Genomic DNA, 26,564 nt, shown 5'->3' on the forward strand with positions numbered 1-26,564 from the left:
GTCATAGGATTAGCAGCCCTGATGGGAAAGGGGCTTCTGGCCCCCATATCAATGTTTAACCGGATGTACAGGTCAATATTTACCAGCAGAGAAAGCAAGCTGAACGGGGGTTGGCTAAGAGCAAAGGTCCTGTGGGAGGAGAGAGCTAGGCCGGGCTGGCTGCACCAGGCAGAGCGTGGGGAGCAAGTGGGGAGCAAGGAGAACACCGTGTACTGCAGCAGGAAGCCTGAAGAGGTAGGATGGAGGGAGGCACAGGAGGTGGGGAGCTGCCCCCTTGGCAAGGGGTCTGGCTGACTGTATTCAGGGAGCCTACAGCTTCACAGCATCCTGGGGTGGTGAGGTACAGAAGGCCAGGCAACTGCAGAAGTTCCTCTGGAACTTCAAAACATGGAGGCCTGTTCTTGTCAGGAAGAATCATACACCCAGATTGGAGATGAGGTCCTGGCTAAAGGCTCTTAGACATAATGGTGGGGGCTGGGGTAACAGAAGGACGCCCCCCCCCCCAAAGAGCTGGCCCAGAGATAAGGCCTGGGTAGGGGTGAGGAGAGGAGGCCTTTATTGGAGTCCCTAGACTAAGACTTGCACAGTCCCTTTGACCAGCCTGGCTTCCCCAAAGCACCCTGGAGCAGAATTGGGGGCAGAGTTGGGATGAGGCCTGTGGTTCCCGTTAAGTCCAAAGGTATCTGGGTCAGTCATTCATTGGGCTCTGCTATTGGGTCAACAAAGCAGCTTTCTGGCTGCCCTGCCACCCAAGCTGAGCTCTTGGGGCCTTTGGGTAGGACCTGGGCAGCCTGAGAAAGTCTGGATGAAATGAACAGCAGGTTAGATGGATTCTCTGGGGTGGGAAGCCTTCTCAGGTACAGATCACCGAGGCCCAGGTATCTTACTCAGGGTTCACAGAAATTCTTATTTTGGTCCTCAAACTCTTCATGGGAGGAGGGGGGACTTCTGTTGTGATTTTACAAAACAAGGTAAAGCCCAAAAGCATCCAGGGAAGAACCAAAGGTCCTGTGGCAAGAAGCAGAGCCCAGCTTTGAACCCAGGTCTGATCCACAATGTGAGGCCTAAAGAATGAAGGGCTAAAGGAGAAACTACAAGAGTGGGAAAAAATCATGGAAATCCTGCCTCTCAGGATGAGGATCCAGTTCCTGAGGACTGCCCAAATATGTTTCGGGTGTGGGCCTAAGTTCTGTAGCTGGATGGGGTTAGGGAGCCTGTGGGTAGCAGTCTGTTGCCTGGTGTTTGAGTGAGAAGCAGGACTAACCTTCCTGTTCCGGATACAGGAACATGGCACTGCTCTGGGGGTTCCTGGTACTCAGCTTGTCCTGTCTGCAAGGTCCCTGCTCCATGGTGAGACTGAGCTGAGGTCTGGGTTGGAAGAGGTGGGGTTGAAGAAGATGCTGCACGCAGGGGCAAGTTTGGGAGAGGCCAGGAGGGCAGAGAGGGAAGAATGCTGAGTCCAGGGCGGGGTTGGCTCTGAGGGACCTCCCTGCCTCTCCTCACCCTTCTCTCAACAGTTCTCCCCTGTGAGCGCCACGGATCTCCCAAGCCAGCAGGTACACAAAAGTGAGGGTTTGGGGGAAGAGCCCGAGGGTCTCACCTATGTCTTGGGCAAAGCAGCGGGGACCTATGGGGAGGGCCGTAAACTTCCTCCTTTCTACAGCCAATGAGTGAACAGGCCCAGCAGAAGCTGCCCCCACTTGCGCTCCTCAAGTTGAGCAACCAGGTACAATCAGGTGGGGCTGGGGAAGAGTAAGTGGGACCAGGGGAGGAGGGCCAATCAGCAGGAGCAAGGGAATGGGGGAGGGGAGACACGGTCATGTTCAGGGGTTCAGAAGGAAAGCCCCAGCATGACTCTTCCTCTCCTCTTAGATCTGGGACAAGGCCTTGCTGCCTCCAGCACCAGGACTCTGAGGAAGACAGAGAATCTGAAGCTGCCCCCTTGACCCAGCTGACCTCTAATCTGTCCTTGTAGGATCTTGGTGGGCACGCTATCCTGGAGAGGTCCCCAGGAGACTGCAAGGGTGCCCCAACTGCAGAGGAGACTCGCAGATTGGCTCAGGCCATGATGGCTTTTACTGCTGACCTGTTCTCCTTGGTGGCCCAAACATCCACCAGCTCCAACCTTGTCCTGTCACCACTGAGTGTGGCCCTGGCACTCTCTCACCTGGCACTAGGTACTGGGGCAGCACCTGTCCAGGAGAACTAGGAAGCCACAGTGCTGCAGAGGTTGCCTAGGGGTGGTTCCTCCATCAGGACACATGGATATTTGGTGGCATGCAGGTGCCTGAGCTGTCACCACCCCCTGTGATTCAGAAATCCGGGGATGGCCTAAGAATGTGGTGATTGACAAATCCCCCAGTTATTTTTGCACAAGCGTCTGACAGCTACAGTATCTTCCCCTGGACCTGAGTGTCTCACTGTGGGAAACTCTGGCTCAGAGACACAAGGTACCTTGAGTGAGGCAACACGGCCCAGCTTGTTAGCAGCGAACATGAAAATAGACTTTGGAAGTCCAACAGCTCAGGGGGTGTGGGAGGGGAGGAGAGCAGGGGTCTGTGGCCATGTTCATCATGAGGATGTGGTGGTGGGGGAGAACCTGGGGCCTGGGCCTCAGCCCACTTGGTCCTCCTCAGGTGCTCGGAACCAAACACTGCAGAGCTTGGAACAAGTGTTACACGTGAACACAGGCTCCTGCCTTCCCCACCTACTGAGCCATCTCTGCCAGAACCTAGGCCCTGGGACAATTCGACTGGCTGCCAGAATATACCTGCAGAAGGGTAAGTGGTGATGGCAGTCAGCTGCCCAGGAACTGCTCTGCCACCAGTGAACAAGGGGGAGGGAAGGAGGCTTAGCCTTGGGCAGACAGGTAGAACACAGGTGGTTGTTGGAGGCCGCAGCCCTGGGATGAGCTTGTGGCCTATTGTGTGCAGGATTTCCCATCAAAGAGGATTTCCTGGAGCAATCGGAACAGCTCTTTGGTGCAAAGCCCGTGAAACTGACCGGAAAGCAGGAGGAAGACCTGGCGAACATCAACCAATGGGTGAAGGAGGCCACGGAGGGGAAGATTGAGGATTTCCTCTCTGAGCTGCCAGATAACACCGTGTTGCTTCTCCTCAATGCCATCCACTTTCATGGTGCACTCTTCTTCTTAAGCCCCCCACCCTGACAGTCCCCCCCTGCCCTGTAGGCTGAGCGGGGCTGTGCAAGCTTTGCTCTGAGGTTGCTAGGCCATGAAGCAGAGGGTTGTCTGGGCGTGTGTGGAGGAAGCTCCGAAGTTGGCTGAAGCTGTGGAGGATAGAGAGAAAACTGGGGTTACAGAGGGATGGAGAAGTGCAAGTCCAGATGCAGGAAAAATACCTAAGCTTACCTGGGTGTCAGCACTGGGGGCTTGGCTTCCACATTTTTTTTTCGAGACAGGGTTTCTCTGTGTAACAGCCTTGGCTGTCCTGGAACTCACTTTATAGACCAGGCTGGCCTCGAACTCACAGAGATCCACCTGCCTCTGCATTAAAGGCATGCTCCGCCACCGCCACCTGCTTTGGCTTCCACTTCTTGTTCCTTGATTGGGTTCTAGGTGGGATAGGCTGGAAGCTGGTCTTAAGTTACATGGCTCCTGCCCTCTGCCTGGCTGCAGGTTTCTGGAGGACCAAGTTTGACCAGAGCCTCACCCAGAAAGACTCCTTCCACCTGGACGAGCGGTACACAGTGCCTGTGGACATGATGCAAGCACAGTCGTACCCTCTGCGCTGGTTCCTGCTGGAGCAACCAGAGACACAGGTCCCCACGGCTTTCCCAGCAAACTCGGCTTGCTGCTGGGAGGGGATGGAAGGCTGTGGAGGGACCTCAGGGGTGAAGTGGGCACCTCATTTTCCTTGAAACCTGGTCCCTGGGGTCTGGAAGCTCTAGAAGGGTCTATCATGCCTCCACCCAGGACACGACCTCTTTGAGGTTCGTTGGCTCAAAGAAAATAGACTGAGCTTTGTCACATGCCGGACCTTGTTCTCTGCACTGGGGTTTTAGTGGCGCTCAGGAAGCCCAGGGCCCTGCTCCTAAGGGAAGGTAGGCGTTCCCACCAGTGCTGCTCAGAAGGGAGAGTTCGCCCCGCTTGGTTTTTCTGCTCCGAACATTCTGATTGGATGGAGCTGTGCGCCAAGCTGTCTCAGCTGAGGCTTCCCTTGCTTCCAACCTAACCACGACTCCTTGACTGGGATAGTGACCCTTGGGCCCATTATCTGTGGCTGACATACAGCATGAGCTAGTTTTGTTTGCTTTAGTGTCTGACAGTGTTACACAGGCTGGGTTTGTGGCCCTCCTGCCCCAGCTGTCTGAGTGCTGGGATCCCAGGTATGTGCCTCCATACCTACTTACCCACTCTGTTCATTGGCTTCCCTGGGCAAGCAGAGCACAGCCCCAGCTCTGCAGGAAGGAGCCATGTGGGCAGCTTGGCTTCTCTCTAGCTTGCCTGGTCGGCTTCCCTTAGCTGCTCATCTTCCGGTTGCTCCCTCCCTCAAAGTCCTGTGCTACCCACTGTTCCTTCGTCCTCCAGCTCCACCCTCCTTTCACCTTTGGTCAGCAGACCCCAGCAGCCAGGCCAGGCACTCACCTCTCCCCGGCAGAGGACCTACCTGCAGGCCTGTGCTGGGACTCAGGGAGGCACGGCTTTAAGAGTCTTGAGCCTGGTGGTTTTCACGCTGCTGTAACAGCAGTAATCTTCAAAAAGGGTCCTTGTGACCTGAGTGTGGTGGGTTACACCAAAATCCCAGCGCTCAAAACTGAGAGTTTGAAGATAGTCAGGGCAACATAGCCAGACTCCATCTAAAGAGGAAAATAAATTGCATTCCAAATCTTGGCATATACAGCAAAATCTCATTGGGGGAGGGGGAAAGGCGAGAGTCAGGGTTCCCACCCTTTCCAGCGGCTCCTCTCCATGTCCTTCTGAAAGCCAGAGGTGACTCCTATACCAGGAGAGCGGAGAGGCAAAGATGGGAGGGTTCATAGCCTGTCTGTACCCCTAGCTGATAGCAGATGGCAAACTCAGTCTGTAGCGAAGAGGCTCCTGGAAGATTCCAAAGTGTGGCTGGACATATGACTCTGCTGAGTACTTGCCTAGCATGCACAAAGCCCTTTGTTCAACCCTTAGCCTCACATAAACCAGGCACAGTGATGCACTTTTAAGAAGGAGGCAGGAGTGTCAAAAGCTCAAGGTGGAGAGATGGCTCAGCAGTTAAGAGTACTTGCTGATCTTGTAGAGGACCAGGGTTTGGTTCCCAGCCCTGACGAGGTAGCCTGGAAACATCTGTAACTCTAATTCCAGGGGATATGACGCCCTCTTCTGGACTCCAAGCACACTGCAAGTACATGATGCGTAGACATACATTCAGGCAAAATACCTATACACATAAAATAATAAGAAATCTTAAAAAGAAATTCAAAGTCATCTTGAGTTATATAGTGAGTTTGAGGACAGCCTGAGATACATAAACCCTGTCTAAAAACCAAACCAAAATGAAAATTGGGCTCGATGGTACAGTTTTGTAATCCTAGCACTCAGGAGACAAGTGAGGCAAGAGCATCGGAAGTTCACAGTCATCCTTGGCTACACAGTAATTTCAAAGCCAGCTCGGGATCCATAAGACCCTGTGTTCAAAAGCTGGGAAGTGGGAGAGGAGTGTAGTTGTGCACACCTTTAATCCCAGCACTCAAGAGGCAGAGGCAGGAGAATTTCTGTAAATTAGAGGCCAGCCTGGTTTATATCGTGAATTCCAGGATAGTCAAGGCTACACAGAAAAACCTTGCCTAGAAACAACAACAAAAAGATGGTTTAAAAAAAAAAAAGGTAGAGGGGCTGGAGAGATGACTCAGAGGTTAAGCATTGCCTGCTCTTCCAAAGGTCCTGAGTTCAATTCCCAGCAACCACATGGTGGCTCACAACCATCTGTAATGGGGTCTGGTGCCCTCTTCTGGCCTGCAGGCATATACACAGACAGAATATTGTATACATAATAAATATTTTTTTTAAAAAAGGTAGAGAGTAATTTAGGGGGAAAACTTGTGCCAGCCTACCTCTGGCCTTCACACATACATGTGTAAACACACAGCCACACAAACACGCATACAGATTTACGCACACACAGAGATTTATTTCAAAGCATTATCTCATTTGGTCACGTGTCACCTTGCAAAGGGGCAAGTGGTATTATTATATTTCACCAGTGAAGCAAGGCACACTGAACCCCAACCTCTGGCTCCTGTCTCAGAAGCATGGAGCAGTTTTGGTCCAGACCCCAAACAGGTCTAGTGTTGTCCGGCCCTCATTTTCTCTCTTTTCTTGTCTGTAGGTGGCTCATTTCCCCTTTAAGAACAACATGAGCTTTGTGGTCATGATGCCCACTCATTTTGACTGGAACGTGTCTCAGGTACTAGCCAACCTGAGCTTGGACACCCTGTACCACTCCTCACTGCGGGAGAAGCCCACCAAGGTGTGGCTGCCGAAACTCCATTTGAAGCAGCAGCTGGACCTGGTGGCCACCCTCAGCCAGCTGGGTAAGGGAGCTGGGGATAGGGTGGCCCCAGGTGCTCTGGCAGGGCATGGGAGGAGAGGCCTCGAGCTGGCAGCGTGTCTGAGTCAGAGGTAGCCCTGCATCCTGGATGGGAGCAATTGATACGCTCCCCTAGGCCTTCCGTCCTGGGATGGGTTGGGATGTACTACTCTGCTGCCTGTACTATGAAGAATCCTGGGTAAAGAGTTCAGGATGTCATGTGAACCTCATTGTCTAGCTTGGAAAGGGGACGAGGAGAAGCCTGGGTCACAGGGTTAGAGAGCTGCAGTTACTCGGCACCGCGTGCAAAGTGCTCAGTCTAATGGAGTGGGCACATGTAAGTCAGAGGCTGTCTCTCCAGCTCACCTTAGAGAGTAGTAAACTGGTACCTAGTGCAGACTTGGATAAAAAAAGGAAAGAAAGAAAGAAAGAAAGGCTTCTAGAAGTGGTGTCTAGGTTGAGATTTGAAGGTTTAACAGCTGCCAGTCAGTCTGTAGGTTCAATCCTTTAGACAGGATGCCAGACAGACAGGTCCAGGTAACCTGGGGGCAGCACTGACCTGTCATCTGTTGCTCTGGGCAGGCCTGCAGGAATTGTTTCAGGGCCCAGACCTGCGAGGGATCTCTGACCGGAGTCTGGTGGTGTCTAGCGTGCAGCATCAATCTACCGTGGAACTCAGTGAGGTTGGTGTGGAGGCAGCTGCAGCCACCAGCACAGCCATGAACCGGATGTCCATCTCCTCCTTTGCTGTGAACCGACCTTTCCTCTTCTTCATCATGGAGGAAACCTTAGGCATACCCCTCTTTGTGGGCAGCGTGAGGAACCCCAACCCTAGTGCACAACCCCAGCTCCAGGAACAGCAAGATTCCCCTGACAACAGAGTCTCCCAGAACGAAAAAGCTGACTTCCACCGAGACAAGACCTTTGGTCCTGATTTAAAACTTGCACCCCTCTTGGAGGAAGATTATCCTCAGTTTAGCAACCCCAAGTGAGGAGGAGCCCAGGCAGCAGCATCCTAAATCCCCACCTGGATCAGCCTCTCAACTCCTGTGACTCTTACCAACCAGCTTTTGTGGGATAGGGTGGGACCTGGGGAGGCCATCTCCAGGGAAAGGAGCCTTTCTCTCGCCATAGCTTCTGGGGGTCGGAGGTGGGTGGGGCCTGGAGCAAGGCAGGCAAAAGGAATCTTCATTTCTTCCGAAGGAGCTCAGAGGGTGACCCTTTTGTGGGCTGGGCACTCATGGATACAGTTTTAACTAGAGGAGGGTTAAGCCAGTCCCTCACTTAGTTGGGGTCCCTTCATATTTGTAAGCAGAAGCTTACCTGTCCCCAAACACGCCGAGCGCAGACACCTGCCTTGGTGCTGCCTCAGTGGGTGAAGGCTGACCTACCCTGACTCTGATATGCTTTGCTGATGACATCTAAGCCCCCACCCATGTGCCACCAGCCGAGCCACCCCTCTGGTTTTTGGAGATGCCAACACTGCCAGGAGTCTCCTTCTTTCCTCTCTCTTGTCCTCCTCTGGCGGGAAGCTCAGGGGCTGAGGCGGGGAAGGGCCTCTTTAGCTCCCAAGACTCTTTTATAAAGTTTTTGTAGTGACTTTTATGCCACCTGAATAAAGAATGAATGGGCCGGGCTGGTTTGACGTCACAGTTCTGGGCAAGTGGATGTGGCAGGGAGGCAGCCAGAGGGCAGATCACACTGAGTTCTCTCTGTGCCACGTTTGGTCTCTGGCCACATGCCAGTTCTCTCTAGGTCTACCTTCATGCCAGCCTGGCTCAGCTCTTAGCCCTTCCCTCTGTGTGTGCCTCAGGCAGCCTGTAACAAGGATGCCTCAGAACTGGCAATTAGGGAGCTAACGGGTCTCTAATTACACCCCAGCTGCTTTGCCAGGAGCAGGCGCCCGCCAGCCTGGTGCAGGCTGACAGCTGGAGGCTGGCAGTGTCTGAGGATTTTGGGGATGTAGTTGGGGATACCTTGGCACCGGGCTGGCTACTTCCTGTGAGAGAGCAGGAGCTGAAGGCAGAACTGGTGTCTATGTGTGTGGTGAGGGCTGCCCTCTGGGGCAGGCGCATCTCCCTGCTGGGATCGCCTGTCTGAGTGCAGGGTGTCCATGTGGCAGTAGCCCTCTGGAGTCCTAATGTGCCCGAGGGCGGGGGAGGGACACAAGGAGGGTGGGGTAAGAGATCCCTGGTGTGCGATTCTGAGGCCGCTGAACTGCCAGCGGTTGTGGAGGGGGGGTGCGGGAGGAGGGGGAGTGTGGGCGGGGAATGTGTGGGATGTCGGAGGTGAGGCTCAGAGGGCAATGTCAGAGACGAGGGCCCTCATTGAGACTTGAACAGTGGAGCGGGCAGGGCTAGGAGGGAAGGTCTGTCCATTCAGCAAATGACATCAGTCAAAGCAGGAGCTTTGGGAAGAGAACTGGAGAGCTGCTGGGAAGAGGAAAAGCAAGAGCGGAAGGCCTGGGCTGAGAGCATGCGCAGACGCTCAAGATGTGCTGAGCTTGGTGCTGGGGGAAGAGGAGGGAGTCAGTAGTTGTGGGGAAAGAACATGAAAAGGACCATGCAAAGATTTTAAAGAAAAGATTTGCTATTTACTTTTATTTTGTGTGCTTAAGTATTTTATCTAAATGCATCTTTGTGTGTCATGTGTTTTCAATGGCCACGGAGTCCAGAAGAGGGCATCGGATCATCAGGAACTGGGGTTACAGGGTTCTGAGACACGATGTGGGTGCTGGGAACCGAACCTAGGTTGCTGCAAGAGCAGCCAGTGCTTTTAACTGCTGAGCCATCTTTCCTGACTTTTTCTTTCTTCTTCTTTTCTTTTTGGTTTATTTTGTTTTTTCGAGAGAGGGTTTCTCTGTGTAGCATTGACTGTCCTGGAACCCATTCTGTAGACCAGTGTCCTCAAACTCACAGGGCTCTGCTGACCTCTGCCTCCCAAGTGCTGGGATTAAAGGCGGGATCCACCACACCTCGCAATTTACTTAGTAGTCATCTTCTTATGACTGTGTGTGTGCACAGGTGCTTGTGCCATAGTGTACAGCAGAGGTGAGAGAACAATTTGCAGGTATCACTCTCTCCTTCTACCATGTGGGTTTCAGGGATCCAACTCGGTCCTCAGGCTTGGCAGCAAGCTCCTTCACCTGCTTAGCTAGCTTGGTGGCCCTTTTCCCTGGCTTTTACTTTTGTATAAATGAACCATAAAGTCTTGTACTCTGTTCCTGTACCCTGCCCCGGCCTGGGGCATTGAACCCAAGGTCTTGTCTATGAGGCAAACACCCTACAGCTGAGCTATGTTTCTAGCTCAATTTGTATTCTCTTGTATCTGTACTCAGCCTCAGGTGTTGGCGACTTGCCTGTGTTGTTCCCAACAATGCTCCTTCACCTGGAAGTCTTGGACTTGAGAGATACTGGATCTGAGTTTGGCTCTGGAAGGCTCCTGTGGCTTCTGGATGGAGAGGGATGAGAAGAAGCTAGTTGGCTGGCCCACCCAGGGTGCAGATCAAAGCCATAGAGCGTGGGAGTTGGGAGGAGGAAGCACTCAGGATACTGGGATTTGGCCTTGCAATTCCTGGGTTTCTGTTGTAAAGGAATGGGTAGGGCAGGGCCTTTGGCTGAGCTGGGAAGCAGAATGATTATGGGGTGGGTGGGGGATTTGCAATTTAAACAGGTTATAATGGAAATGTTATGTGAATACAGGCCAATCACGTGTCCCATTTTACCTGGGAAAGTTAGGGTTATTTCTGTCAGTTGAGCTAATTAGTAGCATCCAGTCTTGCTGTTGGAAGTGTCCTGTAAGTTTATAACTGGCCTACCGTGTGGATCTGGTAGACACGGAATTGCTAATGATGGTTTTGAGTTTACCTATTTTAAATGCCAAGGAATTGATTGAATGCTTTGGTAGGCAGTGGGAGTGTGTATCTGACAGCACAGAGATGCTTTACGTCATGGAACTAGGGGCAGGGTGGGGAGACATGGAACTGGAAGCAGTCCCTTAATGGAAGATGATTTAATGGGAAGGAAAAGGGTCCCAGGATCAAACAACAGAGACAGAGATGGGAGAAAATGGTCAGTGTCAAGAGAAAGGACTTGGAGAGAGGAGAACACTCTGCGGCCTGCTGCTGAGGATGGAGGTTTCCATGTGGTAGGCAAGAGCAGTCACCCCCAAGGTGACAACAGCAGTTTCAGAAAAGCTGGGCACAGAAGCACAGAGGGGAAGAGGAAGTGGGAGCAGAAACTGTGCAGACATAAGAACCAACACTCTTCACATCACAGCTGTGAGGGAAATGGACAGGGACTTTAGGGGGTGTATCATAAAAAAAAGACTTTTAGATAATCAAGCTTTTTCTTTTTTCTCCTTTTCTTAATGTCCAGATTGATCCCAGGGTCTTTGCTCAAGCTGGGGAAGTACTTAGGCTACACCCCTAGCCCTAGGCGATGTCTTTACAGTTTTGGGCATTTTCTTGTTTATTGTGTGTGCACATGCATGCCTTAGCACACATGTAGAGGTCAAAGGACCTCTTGTGGGAGTGGGCTCTCTCTGTGTCGTCTGGCTTGGCAGCAAGCACTGGCAGCTGTGCCCAGGAGGTGCAGACCCGGTTTGAAGCCTTGTGGAACTTCCTGTAGCAGGAGAGGAAGGAGAGTCTGAGAGCCTGGTGGGTGAACGTTGGATGTTGTCTCCTTTCCTGGAATCCCACAGGATCAAGAATGGCATAATGAGGTTTCTCCACACTTCCAGTAGAGAGAACACTCTTGCCAAAGCCTTTGGCAGTCAGTTGCTTCCAGAATGCTTTCCCATCATGCATCTGTGGTGGTTGGCGCGAGATGTGATGTAGAGAGCCCTCTTTACCAATCCCCTTCCTTCTCCTTCAGGCGCAGCCCTGGGAGGCACTAGCATAGCAGCAGCTGGATTGAGGTCATTCTAGAAGCTTCCTAAAAAAAAAAAAAAAAAAAAAAAAAACCACTGGAAACAATGTGGCTATAGTGGTCCCGCAAATAATTCTTTGTATGTACATGTTCATTTTATGCTTTGGTGGAGGTGGGGATGGAATCTAGGGCCTCATGCATGCCAGGCAAGCACCCTAGCAGAGCTATGCCTCCAGGCCTGTGAGGGCCTTTTGGAGTAGAATATTGATTGGGCTTTAGCTTTGGCCTAGTCCACTGTCAGGGCTGCTGCATGAGATCACACGCCATGCTGGTATTTACTGTCACATCGGTCATATGAACATACACTTGTGATGAGCAGAGTTTATTTTCCACACCCACCAACACTGATGCTGTCGCATGCTTAAATCTTATGAGTATGTAACCATAAGACTTCCTATGGCTTTAAGTTGCAGTCCTTTGATTATTAGCAATGACAACATTTTTTCTTCTTGGTAATTTGGGCTTTTTGGGGGGGAGGTGAGGATGTAGTCAGGGTCTCTTATTATTTTCCGCTGGCCATCCTGGAACTGGCTGTGTAAACCAGGTTGGCCTTGAACGCACAGAAGTCCTTGTGCCTCTGCTTCCTGAGAGCTGGGTTAGATTTACCGTGCTGGCTGAGAGTCTTTTCATAGCCGAGGAAAGTGCTGTACTGCTAAACCACACTGCCAGCCCCATGGAACTTCCTTAAATGCATTTGGCCACTTGGGATCCTGCTATGAATGACACAGCCTTACTTTTCTTTATTATTTAAAACTTGTTGTTAGATTTATTTTATGAGTGTTTTGCCTGAGTGTATGTCTATGTACCACATGCACTCCTGGTGCCCACAGAGGTCAGAAGAGGGCAGTGGAACCCCTAGAACTGGAGTTATGGAGTTCTGAGCCACCATGTAGGTACAAGGAACTGAGCTGAGTCCTCTGCAAGAGTAACAAATGTTCTTAACTGCTGAGCCATCTCTCCACATCTTGAATTGTTTCTGGTTTCCTCATTACAATGTTTTGGTGTGGTTGTTTGTTTGTTTCTTCTTTTTTGTTTTGAGACATAGTTTCTCTGTGTAGCCCTGGCTGTCCTGGAATTAGCTTTGTAGACCAGGCTAGCCTGGAATGCACAGAGATCTGTCTGCTTCTGCTGGGATTAAAGGCGTGTGCCACCACTGCCTGGCTTCTCAATGTTTTATGGTATCTTTGTGTGAAGAGAAATTTCTAACTTTAATGATGATAACAACATTTATCATCAACCCTTTTCCTTATAGTTTGCATTTCTTTGGGTATCACTTATTTTATTTTGATTTTTAGAGATGGAGTCTTGCTGCATAGTCTTGGTTGGCCAGAACTCTTTATGTAGGTCAAGATGACCTTAAACTTCTCCTTGTCTCCTGAATGGTGGAATTACATATGTGCCACCACACCCAATTATTCATAATTTGTTTGTTCTTTTTTGTGTGCTCGTACGCATATGTGTATGCCATGGAATACATGTGGAGATGAGAGAATTACCTGTGGAAGTCACTTCTCTCCTTCTACTATGTGGGTCCTTAGGAACTGAACTCATATCATCAAGCTTAGTGGCAAGTACTTTTACTTGAGGAGCCAGCTCATAGGCCCTATGTTTTTCTTTCTGAGACAGGGTCTCATGTAGCTCAGGTTGGCCTCCAACTCTTACATGGAGGACTGCCTTGAACTCTTGATCAAGAACTAGGATTGCAGGTGTGGACCATCCTGTCCTGCCTATACTTGCTTTTTTAGAGCATGATATTGTTTAAACAATATGCTGGGTGTGATGGGGCACACCTTAAATCTCAACACTGGGGAGGCAGAAGCAAGAGGATCACTGTGAGTTCCAGACTAGGCAGGGCTACATAGTGAGGCCTGATCTCAAAATAACCAACCACCAAGCCACCAACCAACCAGGCAACCAGCCAGCCAACTTACCAGCCAGCTAATCAGACAGTCATCCAGCCAGCCAACCAACCAACCAAGCTACCAATCAACCAACCAACCAACCAACCAACCAACCAACCAACCAACCAACCAACCAGTCAACCTACTAGCCAGCCAGCAAACCATCCATCCATCCATCCATCCATCCATCCATCCATCCAGCCAGCCAGCCAGCCAGGGAAGATCTTAATATCAGCTTTGGAACTGGCTGTTGGGGGAAGGGGGAGAATAACTGAGAAATTTTTACTGGACATCTTTTGTTGCTTATTCTCTGTCTCTCTCTCTCTCTCTCTCTCTCTCTTTCTCTCTCTCTCCCTGTGTGTGTGTGTGTGTGTCGTCAGAGGACAACTTTGTGGAGTCAGCACTCTCGTTCAACTAGAGTTTCAAGGATTGAACTCACATCGCCAGGCTTAGACTGCAAGTGCTTTACCCGCTAACACAGCACTTTGCCTAGAATCACTCCACAGTTTGCTTTTTCCATTGAAAGGGCCTGGACTCTGACTGTTGACACTCTTTCTATAAAGCTGAACCTTGCCCACTGCAAAGTCTCACTGGCCAAAGCTCTGCTTTCTGTGGCTTCCTCGAGAATGCTTGCAGAGTCCCCCAAATTTTCTCTTTTGAACCTTACTATTTCCTTCTTTGAAATATCAGGCTTCCTTAATCAGTCTTAAAAAAAGAAACCCATTTGTTATGTAGGTTTAGAAAGCAACATTTTAAATCAGAGTAGTTGCAATACAAAGCATTCCACAACCTTCAGTTTTCTGGAGCGAATCCTGTGCCACACAGTTGAGAGTTCAATGTGTACAAACTTTGTTCTATGAACAAGAGTAACAAAAATAGTGTTCTTTAGAAAAAAAATCATTATCCCGGGCAGTGGTGGCTCATGCCTTTAATCCCAGCACTCTGGAGGCAGAGGCAGGCAGATCTCTGTGAGTTCGAGGCCAGCCTGGTGTACAGAGCTAGTTCTAGGACAGCCAGGCTACAGAGTTGTGTGTGTGCGTGTATGTGTGCGTACATGTGCAACAAGCCATGGCACACAAACGGAAGTCAGAGGAACTCATGCCAAAGTTGGTTCCCTCTTCCCATGTGGGTGCTGTGGACAGTACTCAGGTAGTGCCTTTACCTGCTGAGTCACCTCACTGGCCACTTTTTCTTTTCTTTATTGTTTTATGACACAGGGTTTCATGTAGCCCAGGCTAGCCTTAAATTCACTGTGTAGCCAAGACTGGCCTTGAACTTCTAACACTACCTTCCATGTGCTGGAATTGGGGCCACCACACCAATGCACATATTAAGATTTCCTTCAGACTGTGTGTTTTCAGAGTTATATGAAGCAGTGAATTTCACGTTTAGAACTGGGATCCATTCCCAAGATCTCTCAGGCAGATGCAAATATTCCAGATCCCAAATCCAAATTTGTTTTTTTTGGGGGGACCTAAATATTTCAGAAAATGGGGATTCAATCTGAAATCTCTAGTTATTGCTTATGTTAGTGCTTTAGTTTTGAAACTGCATTGTGAGTTCTAATGTCCCAGGCAAGCTGAATGCAAGTGTTCTCCTGTACAGCCAACCTCTAGTGTGGGCCATCTCTCAGGACAGGTGTCCTGTACACTGTACACCCCATTTCTTCTTCTGGCCAGATGTTTCCCCCACTGTCCCTTCTTTTCTTCTTAAAGTTTTTTTTTTTTTTTTAAAATATTTATGTGTGTCTGTGTGTCAGTGTTTGGGTTTCTGTATGCATGTGATACCCGAGGAGGCCAGAAGATGGCATCAGATTCTCTGGAGTGGGCATTACAGGCAGATGTGAGTCCCTGGGGTGGGTGCTGGGAATAGAACTCAGGACTTCTGCCAAAGCAACGAGTGCTCTTAACCTCTGAGCATCTCTCCAACTCAACCATCCTTTGTAATCTCCAGCGAGCACAGAACTTCAGAACAGACAGTCCTAGTGTCATCCCTTCATTTCCCAGGACAGGGAGAACTGTCTTGCTCCCCAACTGCAGGTAGAGCCAGAGGCAACCACCTGGGCAGACCCGCGCCCCTGCACCGGCTCACGTTCTCTCCATGTAGCTTGCCTCTCAGTCAATCCTTTCTGATGTTCAGGTTCAGACCCATGACCTACCCCAGGCTGGCCCAAGTGCTCTGTGAAGTTAGCCCTCGTGCGGCTAGTCCCACCGAGGAGATGTGGTGGACAGGAGAGTGCTGTGAAATGCGTGGTCTCGAGGAGAGAGGATGGAAGGGCAGCAGTGGGTTAAAGTTAACACCAGACAATGATGCAATCACAGAGTTCAAATTGAGTCAGGTCACTTTAAGAAAGGAGTAGCTGTAATCTGAAGCCTGCTGGACGCTGGGTTGGGAGGCAGCTATTCACTCCTCTGCTTGCTAGAGCCCCCTCAGGGTGCAGGCTGAGAGGGACCTGGCTGAGAGAGGAGCCGCAGCCCGGCCACACACAGGTAAGGCAGCTAGCTCCTGGTCTAGCCTGGGGAAGACAGATGGGAGAGGATCCCTGGCTTGAGGGACTGGGGGGAGCAGGGGCACCCCAAAGAGCAGAAAAGAGGGGTGCAGGTAAGGATATAGTAGCCTCTGCAGTTTAGGGACCAACGTGAACAGATGAGAGGGAAGAGGGAATTGAGGACGGAGGGCCAGGACGCTATTATCCCCTATATTATCCCACTGCAACAAAAGGAGAGGCTAGACGGGGTTTTGAATGGAGTTGGGAAACAATGTGGTGGTGGTGAGCAGTGGGAAGTGGGGGAGCTAAGCTCTGGGTTTGGTCTGAACAGTATCCCAAAGGGGCTATCATCCAACAGGCAGGGCTCTCCCCGTACTTGCTTCCAGCAGCAGTGAGCAAGGAAGGTGGCCTTCCTGCAGCTAGGCTTGGCTCCACTCACTCATATTGCTGCTTTGCACAGTCAACTGGTGCTGACCTCCCACCACCCCAGCAATGAGCAGCTGTGTCCTGCTGGCATGGGATGCCTGCTAGGTCCTCTGTCCAGCCCCCACCATTCTCCGTTACCAAGCGAATGGGAGACAAATGAGGTCATGGTCTCTTGCAAACAATAAGTACCATTTTGCCAAGCTGGTGTGTGGGGTCTGGCTGTCCTGCTGCAGCCTTACCTCCCGAGGAAGCCACAGCAGAGAGTAGTCTGGGTCAAAGAAAAGAGACAGGTTTTCCAAGTGCCAGCCACTGTCTGGACCTCAGCCCCCAGGCTGAGGGGGATGGATGAGGGCCCAGGAGTTCTGGTCCCAGAGCTGGCTTTTCTGGGGTGTTGGGAGGTGCAGCTATGGGGTGTTTCAGGTCCTAAGATTTCAGAAAACAAAAAACAAAACTGCCCCGGAGGTGAATGGTGTAGCCATGAGCCAGCCAGACTGGACCCCTGGAAACAGTCCTTGGGCAGTGGAGAGGGAGGTGTCCTCCCCTGCACTGTCCACATGTCCACTGCCGTGTGGCTCGAAGGCTGCTTGGTTCTGGGAGGAGGCGGCAGCGGAGGAGGAGCAACATGTTTGTCTCCCAGCTGGGTTTAATCTGAAACACATGTACTGGCTCCCATTTGTCGTCTCAGCTCAGATTTGAGACCACAACATCCCAGTTTCTGTGCCTCTTGATTTCGGGCAGACCTTGGCTCAGAGGGGGGATCTCGACCCTTTCCCATGTCCTCCCCCACCTGTAGCCCAGGAATCTGGCTTGGACACTGCCCTTTGGACAGAATCATTGTCCTGGTGCCCCTGGCTAGCCAACAGCTGCCTATCCAGCCCAGTTATGGCTCCCAGGGCATCGCATGTGTCCTGTGGGGCCACTGCTGCGGTCCCTCACTTTCTGCCCCTCCTGCCACTTCCTTAATTCCTGTGACTTCGGGTGGAGAATTCAGACAGCCTACTAACACCTGTTCCTGCTTATAGCTCTTGGGCCAGCATTGGACCCTGTGTTTCCCCACGCCTACCAGGTTCCCCACCTCAGCTTCAGTTCTCAGTCTACCCACGTGGCAACAACGACCTGTCACTTAGACCTGGAGGAAGTCCAGGAGGTCCCATCTGCAAGTGTATCTCACTTACTTCCTGGATTAGGATGCCAAGGGTGACCATCGCCTTCCTTCTCCTTCTCTCGGTCGCTACCCACCCAGAGGGGCCAGAGGCTTTCTGTGCATCTCTGATAAATCAGTCTGTTGGGGTTCAGCAGAGGAAGGCTGCTGCCTGTGTTGGGTGGGGCTGGGTGGGGCAGGCTACCGTCTGTATCACTTTCTCTGTTGTGCCAATGGGTTTTCTCCCTACGAAGCTGGGAGGCAGTACACCTGGGTGAGAACACAGCGGTCCCTAGAATTCCCACTGAGAGATCTGCCATAGATGAGGGGTTAGAAAGAGGGAGGCTGGTTCCTGCTGGTGGTGCTGCCGGAAGCAGTTGGGCTACAGTTGTCTAGTGGATTATCTGACTTAACTTGAAGGACCTTAGCCAACAGGTACAGCGTGCACTCCTAACATTTCAGATCCAGGTTGTTCTGGGAAGTCAGAAAAGTTGGTGGTGTGTGTGTGGTAGGGGAGGGCAGGTGTTTGTGACAGGATAATGGTGGAAATGAGGGGGCACTTCTGGGGGTGTGTGCTGTAGGATGGGTGGAGGGCACGCCAGGACAGACAGTGGTCTTTTCTGACTCCAGGATGAGTTTTTCTGTGGACTTCGTCCCCCACCCCTAGACCTGACTTCAGGGGAGCACAGGAATGATTCGTGAGGACCCACATCCTAGATTTCAATTTTGCCTTGTAGTCCAAGTGCTGGGCCAGAGTCTGGTCAGAAAGGTTACTGTTTAGGGAGGTGGTAGGTCTCACCAAAAATTAGAGCTATTTAACAGGAAGGCAGGCAGGCAGGCAGCAGGCATGCAGGCAGTGGGCATGCAGGCAGCAGACAGCAGGCAGGCAGCAGACAGCAGGCAGGCAGGCAGGCAGCAGGCATACAGGCAGCAGGTATGCAGGCAGGCAGATAGGCAGGCTCTAAGATTAAGAGCAGTTTTCATGAGCTGGGCGGTGGTGGCACATGCCTTTAATCCCAGCACTCGGGAGGCAGAGGCAGGCAGATCTCTGAGTTCGAGGCCAGCCTGGTCTACAAGAGCTAGTTCCAGGACAGGCTCTAGAAACTACAGAGAAACCCTGTCTTGAAAAAACAAAAATCAAACAAACAAAAAAAGAGCAGTTTTCATGCTAGTGGGTGGGGGAAGTCGTGGGTTATCAGTAGAGATACCAGCGGGAGGGACAGCTGAGATCTTCCCAACCTCTGGCACTGCTAAGATATTGTCTAGGCACCTGTGACCTCAGTACTTCGGAGGCAGAGGTAGGAGGATCACACATTCAAGGCCACCCTAAATATAGCAAAAGTGTCTCAAAAAAGAATGGGGGGAGGTTATATAATTTAAGCCTCATAACAGTCGGTAAGAACTAAACTTCCAGGAGGGATTTATTCTTTGGATAGCTATGAAGTCAGGGTTAGAGCCCAGGCAGTCTACACCCTCTTAGCTATGTAAGGAATTGTTCTTGAGATGGAAGAATGGGACCAAGTCAGGCATGGTGGCACACACCTGGAATTCCAGCACTCAGGAGGCAGATGCAAGTTCAAGGCTAGCCTGGCTTACATAGGCAATATCCCATTTTTAAAAATAAGGGGGGGGGGGTGAGGGGCAAATACACAGGACAGAGTGTCCTTATCCTGGCCAGAAAACTTTTGGTGGATAGCAGGGCTAGACCAGATGGTCTGTTAGTCTCTGAAGACCTGGATTCTGCTCCCATCCTGAGACAGGCTCCAAATCCTACCAAATGAGATGGCTGTATGCCCCCATGGAAAAGCCTTGGTGCGTGTTTGTTCTAGACAAGTTTCTTGGGGTCAGAAGAGCCCTCGGCAGGTCCTCACTACTCTGGCGCTTAGGCTGGAAGGTGGGTCTCCTGACAGGAGCCACCTCGGAGGCACAGCTCATGTGCAGTGGCAGGTGCAGGCTGGACAGCAAGCCTCAAGCTGAGAGCCCACTTTGGAGTCGGGAGTTGGGAGGAAAGTGCTCATCCCCCTGTGAGCAGTGGGGTGGCGGGGCAGGGTGTGGGGGAGGGGAGTCGCCTGCCCTCTCTTTTCTCTTGTAGTTTCGGGATGCAGGCCCTGGTGCTACTCCTCTGGACTGGAGCCCTGCTCGGGTATGGCACCAGCCAGAATGTCGCCAGCAACTCTGAGGTCAGTAGGGTGGGCAGGTGTGGGTAGCAGCTGTTCTAGCCCCTCCTCAGCTGGCAGCAGAGGAGCCAGCACAGGACACCAGCGTTAGGGCCAGGGCAAGCTCTGACCTTCATTCCTCTAGGTTTTGGTTCCTCTAGCAGCAAGACAAGTATTTGCTTCACCTTTCTGGGTATAGAGAAGCCTCTGCTGTACGGAGGAAGTAGGCGTAGGGTCCTGTCACACAAGGGACAAGCCAGTTGGATATATTAGCTATGGCCCTGGGCACTGTGGGTTCTGAGTTTGGGTTAGGGCTTGTCAGGAGAGACAGGGAGAATGTTACAGCAGAACCTAGGTAGACTCAGAAGAGTCCGAAACGGTGAGCAGAGAAGAGTGTGGTATGTGGCCTGAGGACAGGTTTCTATGGTGGTGGTAGGGAGGTCCCCTGCAGAGAGAGACAGAGACAGAGTGTTTGTAGGCTAGAAGTCAACCCAGAGTTGACCCCATTCCTCGTGCTGTCCGCCTTGGTTTCTGAAACAGGACCCCTTACTGGCCTGGAACACATTGACTAGTCCAGGCTCACCGGCCAGTGAGCCCCACAGACCTGCCCATTTCTCCTTCCCCAGTGCTGAGATTACAAGCATGCACCACCACACCCAGCCTTTTTTTGCGTGCCTTCTGGGGATTGAATCCAGGTCCTCATGCTGTCAGGCCAGTACTTTACTGAGCTAGCTCCCCAGCCCGACCAGTTTTATTTTAAAGTAGTCCAGGCTTCCTGCTCTCAGGTCACAGGTCAAGCCTGGCGAGCCATGGTGTTGCCGCTTTCAAGCATAGAGGAGAGGACACACTCATTCCAACCTTAGACTAATGGCCCCCAGGGACCAGAGGACAACCCCAAGCCAGAGGCGATGCCATTCACTGTGCCTTCCCACTGGTCCTTGTGTTCTGACCCAGGGCTCTCCAGCCCCCGACAGCACAGGGGAGCCAGTGGAGGAGGAGGACCCCTTCTTCAAGGTCCCTGTAAACAAGCTGGCAGCAGCTGTTTCCAACTTTGGCTATGACTTGTACCGCCTGACATCCAGTGCCAGCCCAACTGCCAATGTTCTGCTGTCTCCACTCAGTGTGGCCACAGCCCTGTCTGCTCTTTCTCTTGGTGAGTGTCAGCTGAAGGGGGCCGCAGGTGGACCTGAATTTCCCCACCGAGCCTCCATGCGTAGGCTGCCAGGGGAGAAAAGGGAAGGTGGGGGCTGCAGTCCCCCCCACTTTAGGAAAGTGACACTCTCCTTGGTTCCGTAAGTGAACCCCTATTGTGCTAGTCATTTACTCAGGATCTAGGGGTACAGCTGCCATGAGCAGGCCGGGGTTCCTCCTCAGAATGGTGTAGGTAATGATGAACGTCAGGGACTACATCCCAGCCGTCTCTCTGTAGGTCTGATGGCCTTGGCCTAGTTTAGAGACTTTTCCTAGCAATGCAGTCCTTCTTTCCCTGAAGCTTTTTGTCCACCTACAATGCCTGCAACATCGGCCTCCTCGGGTTCTCAGAAGACAAAAGATCAGGTATAGAATCCCCCTGTCTGCTGTGGGTCCCCTGGGCAGCGGTGAAGCCTGCCATCCTTTTCTCCTTGGCAGGAGCTGAACAGCGAACAGAGTCTGTCATACACCGGGCTCTTTACTACGACTTGATCAGCAACCCCGACATTCATGGCACCTACAAAGAACTCCTTGCCTCTGTGACTGCCCCTGAGAAGAGCCTCAAGAGTGCTTCCAGAATTGTGTTTGAGAGGAGTCAGTAGCCCACCCCATCCCACCCCTTAAAGTCTATGTTGGCCAAACTGGCCTCGTGACTTATAGTGCTGCCTCTGCTTTCCAAGTGCAGACACATGCCATCATGCCTGGCACGAGGTTGCTTTTCTGGCCCCAAGTCATCTCTATGCTCCATGCTGAGCACAATAGACTGTGTGTGCTCAGGCCAGGCCTGGCACTGGTGGGCAGGAAGGGGCCTGTGAGACCAGAGAGAATCAGAAAGAGGAAATGGGCTGTGGGAGACAGCAGGAGGGTCTGGGGAGGGCAGTAACATGAGGGGGATTGCAATGGGTAGAATCCATTGTTCCCTGTCCAGGGTCTGGGCAAGCCAGCAGATGCCCCAGCAAGTCAGGAGAAGATGCTGGGCAGGAAGCTAGGGTCTAGCATGCTTTCAAGTGAGGGCGCTGGCTCCACTCTCCTACACTAATCTTTGATCTGCTCCCTCTCAAGAACTTCGAGTAAAATCCAGCTTTGTTGCACCTCTGGAGAAGTCTTACGGGACAAGGCCCAGAATCCTCACTGGCAATCCTCGAATAGACCTCCAGGAGATCAACAACTGGGTGCAGGCTCAGATGAAAGGGAAAATTGCTCGCTCCACAAGGGAAATGCCCAGTGCCATCAGCATCCTCCTCCTCGGCGTGGCTTACTTCAAGGGTGAGGGCTTCTCTACTTCTTTTTGGCCAAGGGAGGGCAGTTTGAGTGCGTGTGTGTGTGTGTGTGTGGTGAACACGACGCAGGTGCAAGGCCAGAGGAGGATATGAAAGCCATGTCTGCGTGCCTTTCTGCTTGGCATTTACCACGTGTCTCTGAACTAGATGGCAGGTATGAAATGTCTGAGAGGGTCTGGACACAGATCTCTGGCTCCGAATCAGACCAGGCTGAATTGCGGCTGTGACCTGTGAGCACAGAGCCCTAAGTTTCTCCTGAGGCGCCTGTCTCCTCAGCTTTCCTGTGACAATTACACATCGGCTTCACACTCTGTACAATATATGCTGTATTGTTCTCACAGCGACCCTGTCCTGAGACCTCACATGTGCTCAGGAAGCTGCTTCCAGTGACCTGCCAACACTCCTGGAGGCAGCAGCAATGCATTCAGGAGATCCTTCCGCAGGCCTCACAAGAGGTCTGCTTTATTCAGAAAAGGGCTTGTGGCAGAAATGGCTAATTTCCCTCTTAAACGTGACCATCTTACCGAGTAACAGCAAGAGTAGACGCCTAACCTAGAGGGAGGCCCCGGGGCTCCCTGCTCCAATTACACAGGGGATAGGAGAGCAGGTACAACCCAGCATATGAAATGCCACCTTAGACAAAAAGGAGCTTGGTGATCCAGTCACAGTGACAACACCCACTTATTTCCACCCGAGTTTCCTTAGCGAGGACAGCCAGCATCTGCGGTCCATGGATCCTGCGGTTATACCACATATGCTGGGACCCAGCAGCTCCTGTGTCCATGCTACTGACAGCTCAGGGTCCTTTGGCTGGTGGAGACCCAGCCTGGTCCCCTGGCTTCTCTGGTGACAGTGGCTCACAAGCTCCATGTTTCCTTCCAGGGCAGTGGGTAACAAAGTTTGACTCGAGAAAGACGACCCTCCAGGATTTTCACTTGGATGAGGACAGGACTGTGAAAGTCCCCATGATGTCAGAACCCAAAGCCATCTTACGATACGGCTTGGATTCTGATCTCAACTGCAAGGTCTGTAGGGATGGGGGGCAGAGGGGGCAGAGAGGGGCAGGGTGGTATGGAGTGGATGCCACTGACATCGGCCAAGCATCTTAATTTTATTGTGTGACCTTTGACAAGTTAGTAATGTTTCTGGGCCTTTCCTTTTCCTCCTCTTCCTCTTTTTTTTCTGGGTTTTCAAGACAGAGCTTCTCTGTGTGTCCCTGGCCTGTCCTGGAACTGCCTCTATAGGTGAGGCTGGCCTTGAACTCAGAGATCCACCTGGTTCTGCCTCCTGAGTGCTGGGATTAAAGGTGTGCACCACCACTGTCTGGTGTCTTTCCTTTTCTTGAAGTGGAGTGAGAAGTAGTTATCAGAAGTTACTTTCCAAGAATTTGTTATAAGAATCAAGGTCATAAAAAACAGGTTTTCAAGATCTGGCACCCAGCCCAGAGCTGGGGATGGTGACAGACACCTGTAATGCCAGCAGTCAGGAGGCTGAGGTAGGGAGATCAAGAGCCCAGTCTGTACTTTGAGACCATCTCAAAACCAGACATGGACTGGAACAATGGCTCAGTGGTTAAGGGCATTGGCTGCTCTCTCAGAGCAGCCAGGTCCTATTCCCCAGCATCTACATGGCAGCCCACGCCTGTCTGTAAGTCCAGTTCCAGGGGAACTGTAAGTTCCAGTTCCAGCACCCTCTTCTGGCCTCTGCAGATATCAGACGTGTGTGGTGCACAGACACACAGGCAACTACTCATACACACACACACACACACACACACACACACACACACACACACACACAAACAAACAAAGGCTAGGCATTCACTGGGGTGTACCAGTGGTAAAGTCCTGCCTTGTACGGGCAAAGCACTGGGTTTAATCCTTAGTACAGCCAGAAACAAAACAGAAAGAAAAAGACTTGGCACTCGGGTGTTGATTATTTCTTTCCTTTTTCCTTTTTGAGAGGGAGCCTCATGTAACTCAGGGTGGCCTCAAACTTACTAGCTGAGGATGACCTTGAACTGATCTTCCTGTCTCTTCCTCCCAAAGGCTGGCACTGTAGGTGTGTGCCACCACCCTGGTTAATGTGGCGCTAGGGATCAACCCACAACTTCACGAAGGTTAGGCATGTGCTCTCCTACTGTGCTGCGCCCAACCCTAAGCTGCCTTTTCCCGACAGCACCTCTTCTTAGAATTAAGAACCAGATTCTGACAGCTTGTCACAAATGTCACACACTGACATTCTAAAGCTCTCGGTGTCCCTGACTTCTTTCAGTTCTAAATCAGTAGTTCCTAACCCCTTCTAGACCATGGTTTATTTGGAAAGCTGACAAAAGTGCCTGAAACACTGGGCTGTGGTGGCACACTTTAATACAGCAAGAGTAGGTGGATCTCTGTGAGTCTGAGGCCAGTTTGGTCTGTATAGAAAGTTGCAGGGCAGCATAATAGAGAGACTTGTCTCAAAAAAAAAAAAGCCTGATACAGTCCAGAGAAATGACATTTCTGTAATATGGTTGCATGGGGTTCTGGGAAGCCCTGACAGTGAGTGTTCCACGGGCCTTACTTAGGTCAAAGGATCTGTTTTAGTGTTCATTTCTAGTCCAGGGCTCTGTAAATGCTGGCAGGGAGACTCTGGAGGACATTCAACTCCAGCCCCTGAGAACTAGGTCCTAGTTAGTGTTGCAGCATTCAGAAGAGGGCATTTCAACTGAGGAAATGCCCCCAGCAGGCTGGCCTCTCTGGCACATTTTCTTGATTAATGATGGATGCGGGAGGGCCCAGTCCACTGTGGGCCGTGCCACTCCTGAACACGTGGTTCTGGCTGGTCTAAACAGGAAGGCTAACGTGCCATGGGGGAGTAAGCCAGAAAGCAACGTTCTACTATGGTCTCTGCTTCAGTTCCTGCCCTGAGTTCCCTTGGTGATGAGTGTGACCTCAAAGTTCTAAGATGAAATAAGCCCTTTCCTTACCAAGTTGCTTTTGGTTACATTTTATCACAGCAATAGAAATCCCAACTAAGATAAACCACACCCTAGAAATTTTCATCGAACTTCCACGGGCATCAAGCCGAGGAGAAAACTGCCTACCCAGGACTGCCAGGCCAGCAGAGGCCAACTGCTGCCAGGCTGGGGCTGGGGCCCGTGCCAGGAGAGGGGAATGGCTCCTGGTGTATGGGCTTTGGCCCAGAACCAGCTTACCTGCTCTCTGTTGTTAGATTGCCCAGCTGCCCTTGACCGGAAGCATGAGCATCATCTTCTTCCTGCCCCTGACGGTGACCCAGAACTTGACCATGATAGAGGAGAGCCTCACTTCTGAGTTCATCCATGACATAGATCGAGAACTGAAGACGATCCAAGCCGTGCTGACCGTCCCCAAGCTGAAGCTGAGCTACGAAGGGGAAGTCACCAAGTCTCTGCAGGAGATGAGTATGTCTGCAGGACCACTCTGCCGGGGGCTGGAACTGGGCCTTCCACCCTGATGACAGAACTTCGTAGGGTGGCCCTGCGCACTCGCTACACTCTTATGAGGGAGGGGACCGCAGAACCACTTTCCCATCAGACTTAGTCCTTGCTCCCATGAGCATGTCTCAGGCCAGGCCTGTTTCCCTTGCTGGCTCTGCTCTCAGGTAGGGCACTGAGCCTGTGGTGGCTCAGAGCACCTCACATCTCACAGGGCAAAGCAGGGCTCCACTCCTAGCTTGCTTTCTTGAGATTCAGCTTACACAAGCCAGGATTGTGTGTGTTTGCGTGTGTGTGTACGTGTGTGTGTGTGTGTGCATGCACGAGTTGGACAGGAAGGCTTTAATGAAATATCTCTCAATCTCTACAGAACTACAGTCCTTGTTTGAGTCACCTGACTTCAGCAAGATCACAGGCAAACCTGTCAAGCTCACCCACGTGGAACACAGGGCTGCTTTTGAGTGGAATGAGGAGGGGGCAGACAGCAGCCCCAACCCAGACCTCCAGCCTGTCCGCCTCACCTTCCCGCTAGACTATCACCTTAACCAGCCTTTCATCTTTGTCCTGAGAGACACAGACACAGGGGCCCTTCTCTTCATAGGCAAAATTCTGGACCCCAGGAGCACTTAGTGCTTCTACTCAGTGTGCTCTAGGAGAAAACCCTAGAGGGATGGCTGATTATACATTCCAGGAAGGCTGCCCTGTAGCTTCAATGTATCCTTTGCAATAAAAGAGCTTTTCCTTAATTTTTGCTACTTTCTTCCTTCTGTTTGAAGCTATATTTAGTATGGAGGAAAACCAGTCATTATGAATTTACATACTCGTAACTGGATCTGCTCAAGGCCTGCAGAAACTCACCCGTTCCTGTTCTGGGGGTGCTGGTGAGGAGGACTCGCACCCGCCTCCCAGGAGGGCACCCCCACCCCTCCACAACTACTGAGGCTTGCTGTGGTGCTGCTCAGCTTTCGCTCACTCTAACACACCTGGGGAAATCCACAGCTGTTTTAGAGGCCCCAGCTGTGACTGGGCCCTTGCTTTTGGGCCTGTGGTGAAG

At 51.6% G+C, this 26,564-nt stretch overlaps 2 protein-coding genes across 5 annotated transcripts; both read left to right on the forward strand.

Annotated features, from left to right (window-relative positions):
• The first annotated feature begins 84 nt into the window (after positions 1 to 84).
• Serpinf2 (serpin family F member 2) lies at positions 85 to 8,174 on the forward strand. 4 transcript variants are annotated; one of them, XM_038324785.2, is made up of 10 exons: positions 86 to 234; positions 1,284 to 1,350; positions 1,518 to 1,556; positions 1,664 to 1,726; positions 1,976 to 2,177; positions 2,637 to 2,780; positions 2,934 to 3,137; positions 3,638 to 3,780; positions 6,342 to 6,546; positions 7,125 to 8,174. In XM_038324785.2, the coding sequence occupies exons 2-10, from the start codon at positions 1,288 to 1,290 to the stop codon at positions 7,532 to 7,534; spliced, it is 1,473 nt and encodes a 490-aa protein (XP_038180713.1). In that variant the 5' UTR covers positions 86 to 234; positions 1,284 to 1,287; the 3' UTR covers positions 7,535 to 8,174. The 4 variants fall into 4 exon arrangements, with proteins under 4 accessions (XP_038180715.1, XP_038180713.1, XP_038180712.1 ...); XM_038324784.2 differs by lacking the exon at positions 86 to 234 and adding an exon at positions 771 to 821; XM_038324787.2 differs by lacking the exon at positions 1,664 to 1,726 and having other exon boundaries at positions 85 to 234.
• A 7,527-nt stretch (positions 8,175 to 15,701) lies between these two features.
• Serpinf1 (serpin family F member 1) lies at positions 15,702 to 26,256 on the forward strand. Its single transcript, XM_038327234.1, has 8 exons — positions 15,702 to 15,860; positions 19,519 to 19,606; positions 20,537 to 20,735; positions 21,212 to 21,367; positions 21,836 to 22,039; positions 22,936 to 23,078; positions 25,267 to 25,477; positions 25,881 to 26,256. Exons 2-8 carry the CDS (start codon positions 19,526 to 19,528, stop codon positions 26,138 to 26,140), a joined length of 1,254 nt encoding a protein of 417 aa, XP_038183162.1. The 5' UTR covers positions 15,702 to 15,860; positions 19,519 to 19,525; the 3' UTR covers positions 26,141 to 26,256.
• The last annotated feature ends 308 nt before the right edge of the window (positions 26,257 to 26,564 follow it).

The sequence above is a fragment of the Arvicola amphibius genome, chromosome 4, assembly GCF_903992535.2.
Source record: "Arvicola amphibius chromosome 4, mArvAmp1.2, whole genome shotgun sequence".
In the NCBI taxonomy this organism is placed as follows: domain Eukaryota; kingdom Metazoa; phylum Chordata; class Mammalia; order Rodentia; family Cricetidae; genus Arvicola; species Arvicola amphibius.

Coding starts and splice junctions, on each gene's coding strand:
- Serpinf1 (XM_038327234.1), top strand. CDS start 19,526: ATGCAGGCCCTGGTGCTACTCCTCTGGACTGGAGCCCTGCTCGGGTAT. Junction 19,607..20,536: donor ATGTCGCCAGCAACTCTGAG/GTCAGTAGGGTG, acceptor GTTCTGACCCAG/GGCTCTCCAGCCCCCGACAG. Junction 25,478..25,880: donor CAAGTCTCTGCAGGAGATGA/GTATGTCTGCAG, acceptor CAATCTCTACAG/AACTACAGTCCTTGTTTGAG.
- Serpinf2 (XM_038324784.2), top strand. Junction 3,138..3,637: donor CAATGCCATCCACTTTCATG/GTGCACTCTTCT, acceptor GCCTGGCTGCAG/GTTTCTGGAGGACCAAGTTT. Junction 3,781..6,341: donor TGGAGCAACCAGAGACACAG/GTCCCCACGGCT, acceptor TCTTGTCTGTAG/GTGGCTCATTTCCCCTTTAA.